This window comes from Rhincodon typus, chromosome 34 (assembly GCF_021869965.1).
Source record: "Rhincodon typus isolate 14 chromosome 34, sRhiTyp1.1, whole genome shotgun sequence".
Taxonomy (NCBI): Eukaryota; Metazoa; Chordata; class Chondrichthyes; order Orectolobiformes; family Rhincodontidae; genus Rhincodon; species Rhincodon typus.
Genome location: NC_063365.1, coordinates 6,108,053 through 6,124,461, shown reverse-complemented (window position 1 = coordinate 6,124,461; position 16,409 = coordinate 6,108,053). Strand labels below are relative to the sequence as shown.

The following is a 16,409-nucleotide window of genomic DNA, read 5'->3' as shown; positions in this document are numbered from 1 at the left end:
GAACATGATGTTATTGAACATCACAATCCCCTTAAATCTCCATATACGTCAACTCTACATTTAGATCATTGGTAGTATTGAAAAGCAAGATTGCTTTGCCATAAGAGAAGCTTGGAGTCAGTGATACTACAAGGAACACAGCAGAAAATAGCAACACTGAAGAAGAAACTGTCAATATCCTCCTCCCATAGAGGTTTATAAAATCATGACAGGTACAGACAGGGTTAATCGTAGATGTTTTTTCTCTAGGATGAGGGATTTCAAGACTAGGGGGCAAATTTTTAAGGTGAAAGGAGAGAGATTTAAAAGAGACACGAGGGGAGATTTTTTTTTTAAAACACAGAGGGTAGATGAGGTGTGAAATGAACTTCCTGGGAAATTAGTGAATATGGGCACAGTTACATAAAAATACATGAATAGGAAAAGTTTGGAGGGATATGGACCAGAAGCAGGTATGTGGGACTAGTTTAGATTGGGATTATGTTTAACATGAACTGGTTGGACCGAAGGGTCTGATTCCATGCTGTATGACTCTAAAACCCATTATTTTAAGAGGAAAATTAACATCAATGAAAATTCAAATTTTAGATAATGGAAGTTTGTACTTTGAAACACACAGCAGCCAACACTTAAGCATTGAATTCTTCCAATGCCTCTCATCTCAATGATGTGTATTTGCTGAATCAGTTTTGACCCAGTTAGCAGCATTTTCACCTTCTGAATTCCAAGATTGGGGGTGCAAGACCCCATGCCAGAAATTTGAGCACAAAAATCAAAACTGATGTTCTAGTGCTGTGCTAAGAAAAAGAATATGGATATTGTTTTAAAATGGCACCAGCTTAAACTATGAAAATTATATTGGTTGACCATTTAAATGTTAACAGGTGTGCTTACGAAAAATAAAATGTCATGTTTTTTTTTCCAGCTCTGCGGTTTAAATTGGCAAATCTACAGGAAAAACTATAGCAGCATGATATAAAATATCCTGGAACATTATTAACGTCCTTCCACAAAAGAAGTAACTTTTCTGCAGCATTTTTTGTCGCCTGTTTTCAAAGTTAACTTCAATGTATTAATGGCAAGACCAACATTTATCAATTAATCATTTAGGTTTTTACTATGTGATACCCACAGTGCTAAGGGAGCACTGCACAATTGGAACTACCCTCTTTTGGATAAGACAAAGATACCGAGGACCCGACTGCTCCTCCAAGGTGAACTTAAAGGATCATGCTTCAAAGAAGAGTAGGGTAGCTGTCCCTAGTATGCTGGCCAAAAATTACCTCTCAATCAATATTACTTAAGCACCTTATCCGGTCATTGTCATATTGCTATGTATGGGGCCTTACTTTGTCGACATGGCTTTGTTTTTGTGCTTCCAGACTCCCTCCCATGACAGAATAAACACTGATTCGTCCATCAAAGGAAGCAGCTGAGAGGACTGCTGGGTTCCGTGGGCACCACTGGACATCAAAGCACCACTGACTGCTTGTTGGTAGCTCGTAGACCACCTGAAACCAATGATACCAGCGATACTGAGTGTCTAATTTAAACAGATAGTTGTTGCACATCAGATTGTAAGAGTTAGCAAGATTATCCATTAGGTTGCTGTTACCTGAGAAAGAACAATTAAATCCCATTAGCAGATCAACTATGAGGGCTTATGTTGAATTTAGTTGTCATTTACATCATCTGTATTTACAAAAAAAAACTTCAATTGCACTTGACTGAGACAGAACTCACTGTTACTCCAAGCGCCTGTCACCCACCTCTCCAGTGTTGGGATTCCAGCATAGGATCCTATTATCTTTTGCACTGCTTAGGAGCAACTCTGGATCGGCTTGACACCACGATATGGACAGAATACCCCTGAACAATAAAATGAAGATTGTTAGGGAATAAATTCAACTAAACCTGCACTTTCAGATTTCCAGCTCGAATTCTCTTTCCTAACAGATGGGTAAGCTTCTGCTCTCAGCCTTTCAAAGTTGGCGAGGCCATGGTCTAGCTCTGTAACTGTCCTGTTTCTACTGGCGTGAACAAATTATTTTCAGAGTTTACTGAAGACTAGGATTGCCCGTCCTCTCAACAATATTTTTTACATTTACAATAAAAATTTGTCTAGAAATAAACAAAGACTGTGTAGACAAGAGGCAGAAAGGCAATGGGTGGGACTGGGGTGGAAGACTCATTGAATGGTGAGAACTGTCCAACAAATAAAGTCAGGAAGAAAGTTGGTCACAAGAAAATGAGAGAAATTAGAAATGGAGGAAGAAGTGTGTGAAGGAAGGAACAAAGTGGATCAAAACACAATATCAAGGAGGAAAGGACTGGGAACAGAACTGCTCAGAAAGGTAACACTGCATTTTAAATATCTAAATCAATAGAATGTAACAAACCAGAGAAAACACAAATGACAAACTATTCCTTATTTCCAAACTTCAACTCTTAGTTTCTTTGCAATCTTGCGGATAACTTATTTCTACCTCATTTCTCAATACCATATTCCCTAAAAGCACATGGTCCACGTCTTCATGCTCCCCAGCCTTTTATTGCTTCTGAAAGCAAAGTCTAGAATTATGCGTGTGCAGTCCAGTATGTCTTACTGTGTTTTAATAATGCTTAAATACCTGGTGTGATTCTCCAACACCTTGAGAGGAGACGTGGCAAACCGCAAGTCCCATATCTGCAGTATAGGCATTCGATCATCTTCTGATGCAAGAACAAGTTGAGTTGCAACTTCAGGGTTCCAGGCCATACCAGAACAACGCATCTGCAAAAGTCAAATTAAACCATGCTGGTTATTTTACATGACACTAACCTACATCTCTAGGATACTTATGTAGGTAAATCGCTAGGTTCAATGCTAGCATAGACTCATGGGTCAAGTGGCTTCCTTCCGTGTTATAATCATGGTGACTATTAAGTGATGAACGCTAGTGTTGACAAACCACATTTCAGGCATTTAACATAAGGTTTAGGCACTACTAAGTCAGGTATAGCACTAGTTAAAGGCTGAATAAAGCATGTTAATACCACACCTTATCCCAACTCACAGGAACAACCCCTTGATTTACAGCTCCATTCCTGGTTTTGATCTGCAAGATTACTTATTCGTATCAATCTAGGTGAAAATTGGTGCATTTGTCAATACTCACTGGGAATTGCACTGAGACAGACCTGATGTATTTCACCATGAATACGTAGAAGAGATCGTCATCCTATAAGAGTAGGGCTCATTCAAACACACCCCCATTGTGCATACAACAGAGCTAAGGATTTTACTTTCAAAAAGCATCCACGTATTTTTCAGCATAATTCACCTATTTTTAATATCCACAGAAATTTTAAAAAAGTTGTTAAAAAAGTTATATTAAACAAAATAGTCAAACCATTTGTCAAAGCTTTTCATCATGCTCTTATTAGGTTAATTTGCAAGAATTTTAATGTAAAGACGAATATCCATTTAAACTTATGAAAAAAAAAGTGCTGATTTATTGGTATGTGGATTAACTGCTCGAAGTATTACCATACAGAATGCACCCATTAGATGATGACTGATAGTTAACTTCCAAGCTTTGTGTAAATTTAAACCAGGCGTGTTGACTGTTATTGATCAGTATTGTCATGAGGAATGAATCAGGCAATGGCTGTCATCCATTTTTTTCAGTTGAAACAGGCACAGTGTATACACTGGTTCTTTCTGTCTTAAAAGAACAAGGTCCTGTCTTTAATATTTGTAGGTTCCGTAGCAAGTGGGAAACACTGAGCCTGACTGACAATTTTAAACTGGTTGCCAGTGCAGTTCTTGGAACAGTCAATAATATATTGCAATGTCGTCCAATTATAGAATTGCAACTAATGGTGGATGCAGTTTTCAGTTGTGTATGTCTGGGCTGTTGCATATGTTTAATAAATACAGTGAGGAGCTGGAGGGACACAGCAGGTCAGGCAGCATCAGAGGGACAGGAGAGTCAACATTTTGGACCCAGACCCTTCATCAGAACCTCAGTCTAGTTGACTCTCCCACTCCTCTGATGCTGCCTGACCTCCTGTGTTCCTCCAGCTCCACACTGTATTGACTCTGACTCTAGCATCTGCAGTTCTTGCTATCTCTGCGTATGTTTAGTAAATTGCCTTGCTTGGACTTGCTATTTGTGTAAGGTGGGGCAAAAATCCCCATCAGTTGTTGGACATACCTAGACTTAAAAACCCTCTGAAGGCCGAATTTGTGGGAATTATACTTTATCGGATTAAAGTCACTGGGACTCCAGAAACCATGGGCTGCAACTGAAGGGAGGCTGGCTGGGACAGACTGGGAAATATACAAACCCAGGGGCAGATGTCTGGGACAGGGATTGATTAACTGAAACCGAAGGAAAACCACCCCCCCATCATGCCTCAGCTAAAACAAATTAAGCCAGTCTACAGGAAATAAAAAACCTCAACAATTTCAGGAACATAAACAAAGTTGCTGGAAAAGCTCAGCAGGTCTGGCAGCATCTGTGAAGGAGAAAACCAGTTAACGTTTCGGGTCCGGTGACCCTTCCTCAGGGTCTCAACAATTTCAGACCCTTTGGAGCCTACACAGCTATCAACCCATTCAATTCCAAATCAGTGCTCAGGCACAAAGTTACTGAACATTCCACACTATTGCGTTACATGCAAACCTGTTTCACCTTGGAACCTTCACACCACTCTGCGAACTGAACATATACCCATCCAAAGAAAATGTCGGACATTCCAAACCCATCAAAACCATTCATTTTAATCGAAAAATAATTCTCACCCACAGTGCTCAGGAAACTCTTTCAGCCCCGAAAGGAGGAACAATAACTCACAGATTTGGCGGGAAATAAGGCGGGTCTGCAGTGGGGTATAACTGGAGACCCTGAGCCCCCAGCACAGCTGTGAAGTGAAAGGTGAAGCGAAAAGCGAAGGAAAAGCGAAGAGAATGAAGGAAAGAGAGCGAGAATCCTGCATTGTGAGTGCGGCACTGCGAAACCAGTACAGAGAGACAAACTACTGAACACCAGAAAACTAACTACGAATCTCCACTCGACGTCCGGAGGCGACCGAAGGCCTCCCGAGGCACAAAACACCAACCGGGGAAACACCAACAACATTCTCCACCAGCCGCAACAGCCACCCGCTCGCAAGAACCACCAGGAGGAGGAGAAAAACCAGGGTACTCACCAGGCCGGTCCCACGCGTCCAACCACATCAACAGACACAGCCAGATTGACTATTATCGGTACCTGTGGCCCTTCGAAGAGTCCCACCTACAGCAAGCAACTACAGAGACAGCCAGAGATAGTAGGGTCTAGGCCCAAAACGTCAGCTTTCCTGCTCCTCTGATGCTGCTTGGCCCGCTGTGTTCATCCAGCTCTACACCTTGTTATTACAGACAGAGCCAGTCAAAATTGCGTTTTCACACCAGGGGTGAGCCCAAGGTCACAGGGACCTCTAACCCAGCTGGGCTAGCCATAGACAAGGAAGGGGGGGCTTGGGGTTAACAGTCTAGGGCAGGTAATTCTCTCTCTCTCTTTTCCCTCTTAGTATAGTAATAGTCACCCACTGTATTTATTTTACCCACTGTATTAACTAACCAAGGCTTAAGGTAACTGGGAGACAGTCTCAGTCAGAGACAGGAGGGTTTCAATTTGATATTCACTTTCTTGTTTTGTAAATATATTATTTTTGCTTGTTTAATAAAATCAGAACTTTCTTGGGCTCTGAAACATCTGCCTCCAGTGTTTTTCCATCACACCACATTACATATTTAAGCCCAGTGTCAGAACCAGGGAACTGGTAAACAGTGATCCAGGCAGCACTCCCTCATTTGATTTTATGCAGTCTTTAGACTGTGTGGCCAACATAATTAGTATTACACTGGCAATAACAGAAAACTGATGTCAAGTCATAAAAGCATTCTGCATTTCACACAAATATTTAACATGGTAGGTGATTTTCAGTGCTGGTGCAATGCTAGTTATGTAGACCGTACTTGCCAAACACTAGTGGTTCATATCAAACAGCATAGACTTTTTGCTGTTTGCAACAGAAGGAAGGCACTGATCATTCCCAGCCATTCTTGTAAGTTGTCCCGACTAGTGCAAGGTGAAAAGCTTTAACAAAATGTGTCTTTTTGCAGCAATAATCAAGTTCTGTACTATCAAATGGCTACTTATATTAAACTGGTGAAACAGCAGCTCATTTTCATCCACTGGATACAAAGACACAAAGTTCTGGAAATGTACATAAAGAATCACCAAGTGTGTACTCACTCTGCTGCTGTGATCGCTGACTTTGATGATAGGTTCATTCTTTCTCAGATCCCATACCACAGCTCTGCCACTTGGATGGGCAGAAGCCAGGATGTGCTGCACCTGTCGATTCCAGGCTACACAGCTGATATCCTCAGAAGGCTGCATGAATTCAGAAGATTCCATAACCAAACATATCAGAAAGGATTTTAAGAGAAATGGTTCATGACTGTATCACACATCCTTCACAAGCACTTTCAGCCCTTCTCATGACTCAAGCAAATGAATTTCAGGAAATAGTGTCAACTGATCAGATACACACATGCACAAAACTTGAATCCTAGCAACTAAGACAGCTTTAAAGAAAAATTCAGTAGGAGACACACACATAGCCATGGCAGTCTGAAGTAGCATTGGCAAAAGAAGTTAGAAAAGAAACAACTTGTATTTATGAATACATTTCAACATTGGCTGTGGTGCTCCACAAATGGAAGATGGGTATTAAGACAGGAAGGGAAAGACTAGAGGAATAATTTAGACATATGATCAAAATTTGACTTTTTACAGGACAGTAAGTAGAGAGATAGAAGAGCACAGGGAACGAATTCCAAAGTGGAGCAAAGCCAGTAGAAGGTGGCACTATTCTGGTGGGTGCACCAATGCATACAAGGTCAGAAGACTAAAGCTGTGAAGCATTTCATAGTGAGGGACTTGCATAATGCTTGAAGACAAAGTCAGAGGTTGTATGGAATACATTCGGGTACAGGGAACCAGTCCTGGTCAGTCATGATACGAGTTAGAGCAGTGCAGGAAGTGCGTAGTTATACTCTGACAAGACAGACTTCAAATAACAAACAGACCTCAAAAACATTCAACCCTCTAAACTGAGTTGTTTTAAACAGAGGAGAAGACAAAGTACAAGATCCTTGACAGTTTCTCATATGACAAGCCCTTCATCCCCAGGATGATTATTGTACACTCCCTCTGGAACCCTCGCCCCTCCAAACCCTCCAACCCCAGCTTGTCCTTCTTTAGATACAGGGCCCAAAACTGCCCACAATATTCCAAATGTGGTTTGACACAGCCTTATACAGCCTCATCAGTATATCTCTGATCTTGTATTCTAGTTCCCTCGAAATAAATGCTAACATTGCATTTGCCATCCTAACTGCCAAGTGAACCTGCAGGTTAACTTTAAGAGAATCCTGAAATAGGCCTCCCAAGTCCTCTGGTGCTTCAGAGTTCCGAAGCTTTTCCCCATATAGAAAATAATCTATGCCTCTATTTTTCCTACCAAAGTGCATAACCTCCCGCATTGTATTCCATCTGTCACTTCTTTGCTCACTTTCCTAGCCTGTCCAAATCCTTCTGTAGCCTCCCCATCTCCTCTACACGACATGTCCCTTCACTTATCTGTGTGTCATTTGCAAATGTAGCAACAATGCTCTCGGTTTCTTCATCCAGATCATTGATGTATAACGTGAATAATTGCAATCCCAACACTGACCCCTGCGGAACTCCACTTGTCACTGGCTGCCATCCTGAAATAGAGCCCTTTAGCCCCACACTCTGCCCAAGGAGAAGAAAGTATTTTCGCACACATCTTCCAAAAGCTACTTTGTGGCTGACAAGATCAATGGAATTTGTGGATTTCTTGAGACTTGTTCACCCTAATTTTCTAGCCAAAATAGAAAATAAAAAAGCCAAAAAGTGTTGGTGCCCATTTCCAGCTCATTAATAAATCACAACAGTCAGTAACATAGTTTAGCTAACACCACAAATACAAACTGTGTCATTGGTTCAGTATGCTCTACATTGCCACATTATTAAACATATGGTTTTGCGGTTAAAAGAATTTCTACCCTGATCTATTCATTAGATAGAAAAAGCTTAAACTAGCAAAATCCTAGTTTACTGGTAAATGTGCAGAGTTCTAAAGTAAAATATTATTGCCAGACAAAAATGTTGCTTTCCTTTGCAATGTGTAACTTTGGCTGACTCCTCATTTACACCAAGGAGCATCATCATAAAAGTGACTCAATTTGACAAATTGCATTTGTGATCTGGAATGCATCAACTGAAAGGGTGGCAGAAGCACATTCAACAGAGGACTGGATAAACAATTGAGGTGAAAAATATTTAAAGGGCAATGGGAAGAGGGCAATGGGCATGGCCTAGCTCATTCAAAGTGCTGGCAAAGGAATTTTGACAAATGGAGTCTGTCAATGCAACAACTTCATCACAATGTCCCGTAATCTCTTTGCTATTCGATTATTTTCTTGTTGAGATTGTTGAATATTTTTATCTTAACTTTCTACATTTGTGCTCAATCAGATTCAGCTGATTAACACTGGAGATTAGAATTCTTCTTTTCTCTGTGTCTTCAGTTCATCAGACAGACTCCCAGTCAAATGCACAACTTCAGTTCTGAAGAAGGGTCAATGATCTGAAACGTTAACTCTGCTTTCTGTCCACTGATGTTGCCAGACTTGCTCAGCTTTTCCAGCAATTTCTGTTTGTTTCCAATTTCCAGTATCTGCAGTTCTTTGTTTTCCTTTAATCCAGAAAGTATTTTGAAGTACTAGAAACAAACTTCCATTCTATTAGTGGAAAAAGAGTGAGAGCCAGTTCTCACTTGTAAAGGAGCACCTTGTCAACCCACAGCATCAGTACCAGAGGGGTGCACATTTATTCAGACAGATTTTGCTGTGGATATATTGGCATATTGCCACCTTACATTTTAGCTTCACTTAGCTGCTGCCTGTGAAATTTATTCTATTGTTCATTTTCTTGTGTACTGTTCTTGTCTAATTCTCAATGTTAATTTGCCTGCGCAATCTGGTGCTTTCTATCAATGAGCATCACAGGTGTTCACCACATCCCCTTTCTGCCATCCTGTTCATGTTTATGTCCTCAGAACTACAGTCATGTTCCTGCACTTCCATCAATTTCCACTTATGCCTTGATCATGTTGACCTGATTCCTTGCATTTCTATGCAGTCACGACCTTTGTCTGTAACCTGTCGATTTTTAAGCCTCCCTCGGCTACCTGCTTTATCATTTGTGAAGTGATTTTTCAGTATACTGTACTATACATTTCAGCCCTATTATGTGTATTTGCATTGTTGTCTCCCCAATATAACCAACATTTCGGAGGTCTTGTACACCTCTGCCTCTCAATCAGAAGCTCCAGGCTCAAGTCCCAGCCCAGGACTTGATGGCCATGGAAGGTGCATTCATAACATATTCACACAAGCGGAGTAACAACCTGCAAATCCTCCTAACCTACACCAACGAAACGGGGCAAGAACAGAAGAACTTCCTTACGTTACATGAAAGAAAAAAACCATGTAGAAAGAATGTTGGAAACTCCATTATCATAAACAATTGCTCCAGACTACAACATGCATGTAAAGGTGCATGCTGCCACAGCAATTCAGACTATGAGTGAACTTTAACTCCATCACCATATCCAACATTCCAAAAGTAACAGCCATGACGTAAACCTAATTTCTAGCACATACGAGGAACAATATAATTTCCACTCATGCTTTAACGCTTTTTCTGGTTATATTTTAAATAGCTCATAGAATTTTGACATATTTTTGTATATAATTATGCAGTGAGCCCAGGACGGGTAGAAAGAGGTTAGCAAGAAAAACCAAGAGGGAACTAATTAAAAAACATCAGAGCCAAAAACAACTGAACAGATCACTCATACATTAGAGGTCATGTGGAGAGATACTAGACAGCAAGGGGAGATAGAAAGCAGCACCAATGTGGACTAAAGGAGAAAAGGGTTTAAATAAAAACAAGCAGAGTAGAAAGATGGACAGGCACACATAATGAGATGTCACTCTGCTAAAAAACAGTGGAAAGCCCGAACACAGTTGCGATATAGACATTGTGAATAGTATGGTCATAGTCAGGGTAGAAAGGAATCAATGTGCAGACTGTGAATATTGTCAACAGAATGGAGAGAGAAAAACTAACATTATAAACAACGAGGAGAGGCACACATACTGCAAAAGTTGTCTTCATAGCATCACATCCTTCCATCAAAGTGTAGTCAAAAGTAGTGGAAGAATTTGTAGGTTGATTAACATAAATAATTACAACCATTATAATGCAAGACCAGATGGCGTTAAGCCCAAAAATGACGGAATGAATTTATGAGTACACATAACGTTTAAAATGGCGGGGCAGATAGGTGGGGTCACGGGAGCAAAACACCTGTCTCCATTAATTGTTGATGCTTGATTCAAACCATGCTGAATCAATTCTACCCATTATCCAAAAGCTTGCACCATATGGATAGGGAGGACAGAACAGGAACGCATACCGATTGCAAACAATGAGGACAGAGCAGGAAGGCATATATACCCATTATAGACAATGAGGACAGAGCAACGAGGCACACATCCATTGTGAACAATGAAGGCAGAACAGGGAGCCTCTCATCCATTGCAGACAATTAGGATAGAGCAGGAAGGCACACATTCAAAGACAGAGAAGAAAATGCACACCCAAGATGAAAGATGACAAGGGAGAAAGCAGAGAACTATGTAGACAATCCTGTAAATAAGATGGCACATGTACACAATCAGTAGCTTGCCCTGAAAGACAAACGCAAAATGGAGGGATGCAGGGAGGGAGGGAAAGAAAAAGTCAGAAAATAAACAAAGATGGAAGATTGCAACCAGAGTGAAGAAATAGGACAAACCAAGTTAATTCTGCAGATCTCTACTTTACCAGGCTATACCTGCAGATTGTGTACTTTAATCCTTACCTCTCTTTGCTGTTGATAAATAGGTAGGAAGGAGAGAGAGAGAGCAAAAGAGTGGTGTTATTTATATCGCATTAAAAGCTGATTAAACATTCTTAGTGTGTATTAATCAAGTGTTTGGAAAAGTGGTCTAAGTTCCAGTTACTGGTGCACATGTACTGATACAGAGGGCAATTCTGACAACTATTTCAACTGCAAAATCCATTCACTCCAGGGCTCAAATACGGCAGCATCAAGATTATCATTCTGTTTTCATGTGGTTTTGTACACAAAGCAGCCTAAACCTTTGGCACCCATCAACGGTTGGTACTCATAATTAGAGAATGGCAGATGGTGGAATTTGAATTCAATAAAAATCTGGAATTAACAATCTAATGATGACCATGAATCCATTGTTGATTGTCGAAAAAACCCATCTGGTTCACTAATGTCCTTCAGGGAAGGAAACTGCCATCCTTACCTGGTCTGGCCTACACATAACTCCAGACCCACTAATGTACTTGACTCTTAACTGCCCTCTGGGCAATTAGGGATGGGCAATAAATGCTATCTAGCCAGCGACGTCCTCATCCCGTGAATGAATAAAAAAAAGAACATTAACACCCATACACTCCCTCCACCCTGTGCCAAGTGCTTCAATCCACCCACTCCCCCCACCCTGTGCCAAGTGCTTCAATCCACCCACTCTCCCCACCCTGTGCCAAGTGCTTCAATCCACCAGTGATATCAAAAATAAAGGTACAATATTGTTCACAATTAATGAGTTGAACATACCTGGGACTTTGCTCCTGGTGTCATTGGTGTATTGAAATTATTTAAATCCCAAATATATATCTCAGAATCATTCGCTCCAGAAGCCATTAGATTATTCTAAAGAAAATATGAAAACAAAATTAAAGAAGTAAAATTAGAAAATTAAACTCAATAATTTAGGAACATAGGAACACAAGTAGACCAGTTATTTAATCTCTTATATCATTCAATTATAAACACAGTTGGTCTGTGTCCTAACTCTTACTTACAATTTTGGTTCTATACCCTTTAAAATCTTGACATTAAAAAATCTATTGCGTTCAGCTTAAACATTTCCAATTGACCAGTAGCTTCAAATTTCTTTCAGGTTTGAGTGCTTCAGCTTTCTACTTTTCTTTGTGTAAGTAAGTGCTTCCTGATGTCACACCTAAAAAATCTGGCTCCAACTTTAGCTAATTGCTCTGTTATTCTGTAGTTAGGGCAGCACAGTGGCTCAGTTGTTAGCACTGCTGCCTCACAGCGCCAGGGACCCGGATTCAATTCCAGCCTTGGGCAACTGTCTGCGTGCAGTTTGCACACTCTCCCTGTGTCTGCATGGGTTTCCTCCAGTTTCTTCCCACAGTCCAAACATGTGCTGGTTAAGTGATTGGCTGTACTAAATTATCCACAGTGTCCAGGGATGTGTAGGTTAGGTGGATTAGCCGTGGGAAATGCAGGGTTACAGGGATAGGGTAGCGGGTGTGTCTGTGTGGGATCTCTTCGGAGAGTCAGTGTGGGCTTGTTGGGCCAAATGGCCTGTTTCCACACTGTAGGGATTCTATGTTTATGCACCAAATGAAAAAGTTTCCTCTATCTATCCTACTGCACCCTGCAATGAAACATTTCTCAACACTTCTACCAGATCACTTGTTTGACACTCAAGGGAATACAAATTTAGTCTAAGTAAACATTCCTCTTAACAATATTTGAACCCTGGAATCATCTGAATTTGTATGACATTCCCTCTAAGGTTAACTTATCCTTCCTGAAGTGCAATGCTCAGTATCAAATGCAATATCCCCATGGATTTTGAGGGAGCTCAAAGAAAGAAGTGAGCAGAAATTTTAAAACCAACTGCAAAAACAAAGCTTTTTCTACAGCAATTTCATTGGTCAAATAATGTGATGCTTGCAGCAATTTCATTTACTAAAGGCATGCAATCACTTTGTCCATGTCAGTGTTCAATTCGTATCGTGTACAGAGATGGTGGTGTAGTGCTTGTGTCAAGTAATCTAGATGCCAAGTTTAACATTTTGGGGTCATGGGTTCCCAAGTGCCTGACAGAATTTAAATTCAATTAATTTAAAATCTGGATGTGAAAGCTAGTCAGAATAATGGTGACTTTGACAGCTGTAATCAACACCTGGTTCATCAATGTCCTTTGAAGAAAGAAATGTGCTGCCTTTATCCAGTCTGGTCTATACACATCTTTAGACCAACGTAACTTGGGTGACTGCTAACGACTGTCTGAACTGCCCTCACAAGCACTCACATTCAGTTCAAAGGCAATTGAAGATGAGCAATAAATGTTGGCCTTGCCAATGACACCCACAGTTCATGAAAGAACAAAAAATGTCTTGGCTGCAATCTGACTTGTTCACATTTAGCATCTCACCAATACCAATATTTGGCATTCAGAACTGCTGTGGAGACTTTCCTCTCCTTCCCAACACTTTGTTCACACTTAATACGAGGTTGGCTTTCTTACGAGACCACAGGTAAGACAACCCCATCTTAACTCTGCGGTGTCAGTATAACTCTAATTGCAGTTAAATGCCAAATTCCAGCAATTTGTTTACTGGGAGAAACAGGAAGCCAAAGGAAGAAATGTACTTCACTGCAAGAACACACTGTAGAGGTTAAAACTGCTTATCTAGATTTCTACCAGATAGTATCCTATCGGCACAATTGAAGTGGCTTACAACTCTTCACAATCTTAAGCCTTTAAAATCACGTTAATAGTTCTTGGTATTCCTGTCACCATGTTCCCAGAACCATATTCACTAAATCATTTGAAACAGTAAATAAGTAGTCATGGGAGAACTGAACTCTTAGTTTCTGATTGTTGTTATTCATTACTCAATCAGAAGTTATAGGCGCCAATGAGAAAATTAGCATTTACTGCCAAAGAGATGGCAAGGAGTCACCATGTTAAACTGCTGTAGTCTGTGTGGTATTAGAAGAAGGAGTGCCTCCATTTTCGCCGAGCAACAGTGTAAAAACGGCACCAGATTGCCAAGGCAGAATATTGCGAGACTTGTAGGGATAAATGTGGTGGTGTTCCCATGCGCCTGCTACCCCCGTTCTTCTAGGTGGTAGATCACAGGTTTAGAAGGCCTGGTATCTATCAGAAGTTCCTTTTACAACCTTAACACTGAAAGTCACATCAATAACACTGCCATAGATCCTTAAAGGGCCTAGGATTATACCAATGGCTTTCTCTTGCTCATTTTAAAAAATTTATTCACAGATGTGGGCTTTAATGGCTGGATCCACGCTTATTGCTGAACCCTAATTGAACTTGAGACTGATATAGATTTAGAACATTTAGATTTAGAATCCCTACAGTTTGGAAGTAGGCCATTCAACCCAATGAGCCCACACCAAATGAAGAGTTCCCCACCCACACCCACCCACACCCACCCTCACCCTATCCCTATAACCCTGCATTTCCCATGGCCAATCCACTCAACTTGTAGATCTTTGGACTGTGGGAGGAAACTGGAGCACCCAGAGGAAACCCACGCAAACACGGGGAGAATGTGCAAACTCCACACAGACAGTCACCCGAGGGTGGAATCGAACCCAGGTATCTGACGCTGTGAGGCAGCAGTGCTAACCACCGAGCCTCCATGCCGACTGCTGCAGTCCATTTGGTATGGCTACACCAGCTGTTAGGGATGCAGTTCCAGGATTCTGACCCAGTAGCAGTGAAGGAAGAGCAATATATTTCCAAGTCATAATGGTGAATGGCTTGGAAAAGAACTTTCATTCATCTGCTGCCCTTGCCAATCTAGATGTAGTGCTCATAGGTTTGGAAGGTATTCTGTAAGAAGCCATGATAAATTTCTGCAGTGCATCTTTTAGATTTAACATCGCAGTATTTGGAAATTACTTTACAACAGTGGAGCAGTGAAAATAGTTTCCATTTTGATAGACCTGCGCACAATTCCAGATCAATGCAGCTATCCAACATTTGCTGGCTGTCAGGGCATAAAACGTGAAAGTACTTTGGGCCATTTCAATCGAGATCGTGGTGGGGACTGACCTTCAGCAAAACATCCCTAATTCAAAATGAATTCACTCTCTTTGGGAAAGGCTGCAAGATTGCTGCAGTGGAAAAGTGATTCTGATGATTTCTTGAGGTTTGGACTGAGTGATATTGATCGAACAAGTAGAAAGCTTTGTCTTTAAGCCTGTATTATGCCTAACATGGCAGTGATTGCGTTAGTACTGTGCCTGAAACAGGGAGAGTTCCATTTCACAGCACCAACATTCCTTGCCAAGAAATTTATGGTCAGAAAACATGATATCGGTCAAGTGAGATTATTAGTTTAAACTATTCAGAGATAATAAGAACTGCAGATGCTGGAGTCAAAGATAACACAGTGTGGAGCTAGAAGAACACAGCAGGCCAGGCAGCATCAGAGGAGCAAGAAAGTGGACGTTTTGAGTCAGGACCCATCCTCAGAAATGGGGATGGTGGGGGGAAGGGAGCTCAGACATAAATACAGAGAGGAGGGGTTGGGGCTAGGGAAGCCTTCCTGCAAGAATGCAATCCCCTACTCCCAATTTCTCCACCGGGTCTGCTCCCAAGATGGGGTGTCCCACTCCCGAACATCCCAGATGTCCTCTTACTTCAAGGACTGCAACATCCCCCCCCATTCAGTGGTCAAAAATGCTCTCGACCGCATCTCTTGCGTTTCCCGCACCTCTGCCCTCACATCCCCTCCCCCCAACAAAAACAAAGATAGAATCCCCCTTGTCCTCACATATCCCACCAACCTCCGGATTCAACGTATCATTCTCCGCCACTTCCATCACCTACAATCGAAGATATATTTCCCTCCCCAACCCTATTCATAGAATCCCTACAGTGCAGGCCAATTGACTGCACCAACCTCAGCATCCCAACCAGACCCACCCTATCTGCCTTTCGTAGAGACCACTCTCTCCACGACTCCCTCGTCCACTCCATACTCCACACTAGCCCTACCAACCCCGGCACCTTTCCCTGCAAATGCAGGAAGTGCTATACCTGCCCCTACACCTCCCCCTCCCCTCCATTCAAGGCACCAAACAAACTTTCCACATGAGACAGAGGTTCACCTGCACATCTGTCAATATGGTCTATTGCATCTGCTGCTCCCGATGTGGCCTGCTCTACATTGTTGAGACCAAACGGAGGCTCAGAGACCGCTTTGTAGAGCACCTGCGCTCTGCTTGCGACAAACGACAACACCTTCCGGTTGCGAACCATTTCAACACCCCCTCCCATTCCATGTGTGACGTCCATCCTGGGCCGCCTCCAGTGTCACAATGACGCCATCCGGAAACTGGAGGAA

The 16,409-nt window shown here is 41.6% G+C and overlaps 1 protein-coding gene across 5 annotated transcripts in view; it reads right to left on the bottom strand.

The window, feature by feature from the left end:
- The window catches only part of sec31b (SEC31 homolog B, COPII coat complex component), a 93,764-nt gene that overhangs the window by 59,309 nt on the left and 18,046 nt on the right, over positions 1–16,409 (bottom strand). For 3 of the 5 annotated variants that reach the window (XM_048616262.1, XM_048616265.1, XM_048616263.1), the window contains 6 exons: positions 11,827–11,922; positions 11,056–11,064; positions 6,288–6,428; positions 2,631–2,773; positions 1,770–1,869; positions 1,350–1,511 (listed from right to left, as the gene is read on the bottom strand). In XM_048616262.1, the coding sequence (XP_048472219.1) occupies positions 1,350–1,511; positions 1,770–1,869; positions 2,631–2,773; positions 6,288–6,428; positions 11,056–11,064; positions 11,827–11,922 (651 nt within the window). The remainder of the gene's footprint in view (positions 1–1,349; positions 1,512–1,769; positions 1,870–2,630; positions 2,774–6,287; positions 6,429–11,055; positions 11,065–11,826; positions 11,923–16,409) is intronic. The other 2 variants (XM_048616264.1, XM_048616266.1) reach the window with 1 other exon arrangement.